Here is a 7,384-nt window from a genome sequence, read left to right as displayed (position 1 = left end):
CTCTCACACCCTCCTCTCCACTGAGAGTTTCTTTTTTTATTCGACTTTACAAGAACTTAAGATGCTGAAGATTTCTATCCTTATTCCAATACAAAAAAAAAACAACCCTGTTAAAAACTTGAAGGCACATTGTGGCTGCATCATGTTCTTTAAGAGATAAATCAACAATTACTGCTTCCCTGAGTCTTTTTAAACAGGTATACTGTTAAACTATCTTTTTACGTCTTGCTCTCAGACTCCAGAGAAGCATCCCTTACATTTGTTCACGTCATTACTGTGATGAGAAGTAAACCACATTTCTAAAACACCAAAAGAAAGAAGTATTACATTACACCCCATACCACCCCTTTAATAAAGTGAGCCTTTTTACTGAGGGCCTTATCAGAAGTCACTTGCATTTGGAGGACGACCATAAAAGGACACTCGAGGAAAATTATATTTATTTGTTTTGTTAGACTAATGCATTTGCCTCTTGTTTGTCTTCGGATGTTTCCGCATTGGGTAGTTTTAAATGCATCTAGTAGCCTGTTTGTGTCGGAGACGCTGCCTGAAAGACCGCACTGAGGGAGAAATGATGAGCACGATCAGAGTCCAAGCTGCTTCCGGCAACAGCTGCTGGAGAGACCGGGGGAGTCTCACGGACTGTGTGGACTTATGCTGGTTCTTGGTTTAAAGTTGTGTAAGTTTGCGAGCTCCTCGACAAGAGTTGTTCACCGTGCAACATCAACAACTATGGCCAAAGAAGGTAAAAAGACACGCAGAGCTGCAACGTATTGCCTGAAGCAACTTCGTGCGCGTGACTTTTATATGCAACCATACGATAAGTAATAAAAGCCCTCACTTAATACAGAAAGAGTCCTGAATGTAGCCTAGTTTCACTCATCAGTTACTTTGAATATTCTCATGTTTTCAGTTCTGGCTACAGAGTGTCAGGTTTTCTGGACTTTGAGCTGAAGAATGTTAAATGCTGTGTTGCAGTCTCAGAGCTCCACGTCCCGGTCCCGTGGGGGGAGATCAGAGGTCAAGTGTGGGGTCCTGATCATGGTTATCCTGTGCTGTGTCTGCACGGCTGGGCTGACAACTGTGGATCATTCAGCACCCTGATTCCTCTTCTCCCTAAAGGTAAACTACCACTGGTTCATTAGTTAGAAGACATATCATCTTTATGGATGATGACTTTAACTTTGAACAGTCACACTTTCTAAATAAAAACAGTTTTAGAACTTGACAGAAAGACGATATGATAATAAAGTGTTTGCACAATTCACTTAATCAAAGTACATCAGAGAGTGAGAACAACACAAGCAACGATCTAGAAAGCAGGAAACAACATCACTAAGTGCACTACAGTGTGGTGGGGCCCTCAGCGTTCATCACCATAATGTCCCAATGTCCCTGATGCAAGTCCCAACGCTTACTCCTCGCCCCCCCTTAAGGAGGCTTCCTATTGTCATTGCAAAATGTGCATGTATGTGAGCCCTCAGGGGTCCCCCCCCCCCATTGGTCTGGGGCCCCAAGCAATTGCCCTGCCAGTCCCGTTGATGAGCAGCGCCTTTGATCAAGTTAAAACGAACAGTTTCAAGTCTTATTGGACACAAAGGTGCCAACAGTGCACAGAGGCTGAGCACAACATGGACGGCTGTTCTTGAGAGCTCTAATCAGCACATCATCATTATTAAACCAAACAATCACCACCATGTTCATCATCATCATCGTCAATATCATTAGGTGCAAACTTTATTGTCACTGTACAAGTAAAACTAAATACTGTTGGAGCAAGCCTGTAGATTTCTAACATCAGTAAATATATACGAATACTAAACTCAAATATTCAGAAAATATACCAAATACTAACTTACTATAGTGCAGAGAGTCAGGGGGTCTCTATTGAAGCTGAAACGAGAAGAACTGAACTTTCCACGGTTTCTTTCCAGGAAACTTCCTCTACACGTGTAAATATTGATTATGAGGAGATATTTGAAAAAGAAATGAACCTGCACTGAGTGTTGAGGTTATCTTCCTTACAGAGTGCAGATATGTGGCCGTGGATCTCGCAGGTCACGGCCTGTCCTCCCATCTTCCCCCCGGAGTTTTCTACTCTCCTGCTGCGTATGCGTTGGACGTGAGCAGAGTTGTTGCCGGTGTGTGAGTCGGTAATGTCGTTGAAGGATTGTTTTACTGATGGTTTGGGTTTACTTGTTCTAGTTATGCCTGTAACTAAACCACAAGAAGTGAACCTGCCTGTTTGATGATCTGTGAAATTAACTCCCACAGCTCTGCAGCTGAAGAAATTCTCCATCATAGCTCACAGTATGGGTGAGTGCAGCTTCATGGATGAATTTAATCTCTTCTGTATATGTTGCTCCTGTTAAAAGTGTGAATCCTCTTTTTATTCACAGGTGGGGACATTGCAGGAATGGTAAGTCTAAGTGTCTCATCAGGTTTTTATTTGTTGGAATATAACAGAAGTTATTTTCTCTCATGGTTCATCATGTGGTCCAAATGTGTTTCCCACAGTTCACTGCTTTGTATCCTGAGATGGTCGATGCTCTTGTTCTGCTCGACACTTATGGATTTGTACCCACAGATTCAGTAAGGCGCTGTTCTGGACAGCTGTTATGACTTGTCAAGTTTACTTCTATAGCACATTTCAAAACAGCTTCAGGTGACTAAAGTGCTTTACAGTCGATGCATAAGAAACCAAACCAAAGAAAAAGAACAATAAAAAATGACATTTAGATAACAAGCGGAAAGCATTAGTGCCCTTCTCTTTGTTCCTCTTTGAGATGTGTCGGCTGCTGTTCAAGTCCCTCTCTCTGTCTTTCCCTGCAGACACAACTATCAGAAGTGATGAGGCAGGGCATGGATGCAATGCTTCAGTTTGAGAATAAAAAAGAAGAGAAGACAAAAGTGTACACGTATGAAAAGGCAGCCGAACGGTATGCCACTCCCGTCGTCAGGGATGTGTAACGGACTCTCAGATTTCTCTCCATTTTGTCTCCTAAATCAGCTGCTCAGAGTTCTATGTTTGTTCTCTGTTTAGGCTAACGGCTGCAAACCAATCTCTGTCTGAACAGTCTGTCCACATCCTTTTAGAGCGAGGTCTGACTGAAGTCCAAGGAGGTTGGTCTTTGTCTCCTCTCCTCCTCTCTGTGGGGAATCATGTCACTTTGCATTCTGTCACCTTCTGACGTGTTTCTCTTAATCAGGGTTCATATTCTCCAGAGACCTGAGAGTTAATTTTGTAAGTAACTTTTTAACCTCCACAGCCTTTTTTTTAATGCTCTAGCTGCAGAACCATTCAGCTTTTATTTTTTTTTAACATGTTCTTTTATTCAATCTTTTCAGAAACACATAATGCGCATGAGTTTGGATCAAAGTCTGGTGATGCTGTCGAAGATCCGAGCTTCTCTTCTGCTCATTTTGTAAGTCGTCCAGCAGGACACTGGAATGTATGTTTAGACAAAGTGTGAGCGCTTCTCGTCGAGACATCTGTACTGACAGAATCACAGCGAACTAACAATGTGAAAAACATTGATTCAATGAATAAATGATTTTTTGTTAGCTTGTGTGAGGAATGTTCAGTTTGTGAGGCCGGCTGGGTTTATGGAAACCTCTTTGATTAAAGACGCTGTAAGGGAGGCGATGCAGACCAAAATATAGAAGTTGTTCTGGTTCATAGATAGATGCCAGGTCACTTCCTGAGTACTGCCTATGTGCCCTTGAACAAGGCATAGAACCCCCCCCAACTGTTGTAGCGTGCTTCCTGTGTAGCGGCCCCACCCTGATGCATGTCCACAGGTCCTGTTTGTGCATGTGTGTGTGTTTCAGGGTCTGTGTGGGAAACATGTCTCTCAATAACAGAATGTAAACCAGAATTTCACCTCACGGATTAATAAAGTTTGTTGAAAAAAAAAAAATACAACAATACAAATCTTCATAAAACCAACCAGCTGAACTCTGTTATCCTGTCACCTACTTGCACTGAGCCAAACAACAATCAACAGCAACAATAGACATAGTTTAAAAAAGATTTTATTTTCTTTAGTTTTTCTTCTGTGGTTTCTTTTATCTCTGCTTCACAAGCTCTTCTTCTGACCCGTTGACCTTTGACCTTACATCCAGGTGTAAAGCACTGCTTGAACTGCAACTTGTGTTTTTAGTTCACATCACAAAAACGTTCTCTCAAATCATGCAGTTTGTGCCGCTGCCCGTCATGTGTATTTCTTTTTTGAAATTCTTCAATACTTTTCATCAAGTTTGATCAACTGTTCATCTCATCATCTTTCCGTACGTTAATTTGAGTATATAAAAATGTGTGTTTTTTTTCCCAGGGCGGGAGGTGGTTCTGACAGAATGCTCTCTGAACCGACTCAGGATCAGTTTACTTCGACACTTCTCCAGAGTTTTCAGGATGGAAACGTGAGTCATGAAAATGTGAATCAGTATTTGTGTTCTGATCATGTGACCACTCAGAAGTTTTTCACATTCACACCTCTCTCTGTACGTGTTTGTTTCAGCACTCGGTGGTGACGGTACCAGGCCATCACCACGTTCATCTGGACAGACCTGAAGTCGTTGCTCCCTTTGTGTCTGACTTCTTACAAACTAAAGCGCTCTCACTGTCCAGCTTCCCCGTGCACAAGTTATGAGTGTATGAATCCCTCTCAGTAAAGTCTGCAGCACGACTCGACATCACCTCTTTAAGTCCATGGAGATCATCTCAGTGTAGTTCTTGTCTGTGTGCAGCATACACAACACAAAGACACAAAGACTATACATTTAGACATAACAGCCTGGCTCGATCAGAACAGAAGCAATGGATCCATCCAGCAGGTCAAAGGTCACCCTGTCATTGTACAGAAACCTCTTCAGTGTCAAAACCTGAGTTTCTGTTTTGTTTGTTTTTTCAGAAGTTTTAGGGGCGGGACTTCTTCTTGACATTGCAAAGTTTTCCACAGAGCGATCTCTACATGTGGCGCTAACGTTAGAGAACAACTGTTATGTTATTCGACCACAGTGATCCATTGATTATTTTAAAAAGATTATAAAGCTTGGTGGGATGTGACTGCTCAACACGCCATCCAAATAGAAGTCCTGTCTTAAAATACGTAAAATAATAAGAAGGAAAAACAACTTTTTTGGGGGGCTGAATTTGGACCCAGACAAACAGCTTAAACTCAACCCAGTTATAATCGACTATTTCTTGGCGGATTGAATGATGATGGACTGACCAGATTTATCCCAGAAAACCGATTGTCTAAATGACTCTTGGTGTTTGGTGGGTAACTTGCTGCTGCTTGTTTCCTTTGAAGGTATTCTGAAGAAGTGTGCTTAATTGTAATTTTCTCCTCGAACAGTGAGCAACAAAGAGTCCTGCCCTGAGCGTTCATCCTCAAGTTAACTTAAGGACACACGAGTGAGGTGTGACATCTGATCTGTTAAACCCTTAAGCGCCATAAAATCCTGTTAATGATCAGCCTACATATCAGACTGTGTGTTAATCGTTCAAAGGCAGTGTGCTAATACTTCTTTTTACACAGTCTTCTGTTCTCAGCAGTGTTTTCAGAAGGTAAAATGTTCAGTGTATGTTCATCTGGGTCAAAGTTTTGATAAGAGCCAACTCACTCAAACCAGAGCCTTAATTTTATTTTATTTTTTTGCACTTTTTGAACGAGCAACACAGCCAGAATAGCTGATGTGAGTCTCACTCCGAAAAGGCAAACAGCCAAACATACTGTAATTTAAAATGTATTGGGGGGGGGGGGGCAATGCCACCCCAAGCCACTCCTCTAGACCCGCTCTTGTTTCTGAGGTATAGGATTGATTAACACACAAACACTGTCTGCTGTTATGTAAATAAACTGGATTCACTGGATCCCATGATGCTGCGCTCTATCTGAACGGCCTCCTGTCCAATCAGATCACGTCATCAGAACTAAGTCTTGTATAAATATGAAAGAATGTAGCATGAAATCATGCAAATGATTTCTACCTGAGAAAAATAAAGATCTGCAACATAAAACTAAACAAAGTAAATGTGTGATATCTTCAAATTAAAAACTTTAAAACATACTGCAGACTAAGTCCTTATAAGTCTCCTACACTTTCAGTAAACGGCACCTTGGGAACACAGGAGGGATTTCTTTGTTATTCTTTCGTCCAGTCTGATCACATCACAGGCTGTAAACTGTACTGCTCTGCTCTGTACATTAACCTGCATTGTGATGGGAGTGTTTGATGGTTTGCCAGAACTACAGCCTTTTTTCACAGGCGTTATATCCAATGAAATCTTTAACTGCAGTCACTCTTTAAGTTGCGTGTCAGGTGAGGTGAGGTCTGACAAGAAGACCTAATGATTTACTCCAAGGTTTGTTCAGATTAAATTCACTGTACAGCTTGCATTTACTGGATCTCAACAGGCAGGTTGTGTGTCTCTATAACACAAACGCATGCCGGCCAAACTACGAGAAAAAAACATTTATGGCTGGAGTTGAGTGATCCTTGTTTTAACAGGGTTTTTTCTGAGGTTCTGTGTATCATTGTTTTTAGTTTCAGATATCTCTCAGGAGGGCGATCAGAGGTCAAGTGAGGGTTTATCCTGTGCTGTTCCTGGCTTGACAACTGTGGTTGGTTCAACACCCTCGTTCCTCTTCTCCCAAAAGTTTACAAATGTCAGAGCAGAAGAAAGTCCATCAGCTCTCCACTGAGCAGTATTTGGATGTGTGGCTGATTAGAGATGTTTGCAGCTTGCCCCCCTTTTTATCAAAGCTGTGTTCTTAACGGGACTTTTCCTGGATAAATAAAAAAATGCAATATTTACAAAGTTATTGTAAGCTTGTTTTATATTGCTCACCATTAGAGACGTCTCTGAAATATACTCAAACTAAACATGCAATAGCAATGCAGCGTTTGCAGTGAGTATGCTATTAATGCAAACTTAGGGAATGCTGTACTGAAACGGATCCAAAATTCCCGCAGAAGAACCCTTAGGTGACCGTTTCCATTGCCGCCCCCTCTCTCTGGTACTCTCTCTACAAACCCATTTGTCACTGTACAGACCTGACACAATTCAAATCCCTGATCTAAACCCAGCTTGCTGATCTTGCTTTTTGTGACTTTGTCTAAGTTTATTTCTTTCCTTCAACTTCTTTAGTCTGAACGTAACACTGTACAGTGCACAATGTGACACTGGACTAGGCAGGACACAGCTTGTCCTTCAGAGCTGTGGTGCTTCTCCGTGACAACTTAAATAGAGCTATTTTTAAAATAACTGTTTTTTTCCAACAGATCTCAATTGGACCAAATTCTCCATCATAGGTCACAGTATGAGTGAGTTGACAGAAACTCACTCATTGAAACTGAGACATGGCTGGTGTAAATG

At 41.6% G+C, this 7,384-nt stretch overlaps 1 protein-coding gene across 1 annotated transcript; it reads left to right on the top strand.

Moving 5' to 3' along the window:
- Positions 1–557: 557 nt before the first annotated feature.
- LOC306819731 (serine hydrolase-like protein) lies at positions 558–6,075 on the top strand. The gene is made up of 12 exons (XM_079337253.1): positions 558–745; positions 979–1,122; positions 2,028–2,141; positions 2,275–2,316; positions 2,400–2,419; positions 2,518–2,592; positions 2,833–2,939; positions 3,044–3,123; positions 3,210–3,244; positions 3,349–3,425; positions 4,335–4,422; positions 4,521–6,075. The coding sequence occupies exons 1-12, from the start codon at positions 655–657 to the stop codon at positions 4,650–4,652; spliced, it is 1,005 nt and encodes a 334-aa protein (XP_079193379.1). The 5' UTR covers positions 558–654; the 3' UTR covers positions 4,653–6,075.
- Positions 6,076–7,384: the final 1,309 nt, after the last annotated feature.

This window comes from Symphodus melops, assembly GCF_947650265.1.
Source record: "Symphodus melops genome assembly, chromosome: 2".
In the NCBI taxonomy this organism is placed as follows: Eukaryota; Metazoa; Chordata; class Actinopteri; order Labriformes; family Labridae; genus Symphodus; species Symphodus melops.
The sequence above is the reverse complement of the archived record's forward strand: the minus strand, read 5'-3'. Positions and strand labels throughout refer to the sequence as shown.

What these genes read in the sequence shown, in the direction of transcription:
- LOC306819731 (XM_079337253.1), top strand. Translation starts at nt 655, where the DNA reads ATGCTGGTTCTTGGTTTAAAGTTGTGTAAGTTTGCGAGCTCCTCGACA. An exon ending in CGTGAGCAGAGTTGTTGCCG is followed by an intron (nt 2,142 to 2,274) that starts GTGTGTGAGTCG and finishes TAACTCCCACAG; the next exon opens with CTCTGCAGCTGAAGAAATTC. An exon ending in TATGAAAAGGCAGCCGAACG is followed by an intron (nt 2,940 to 3,043) that starts GTATGCCACTCC and finishes TTCTCTGTTTAG; the next exon opens with GCTAACGGCTGCAAACCAAT.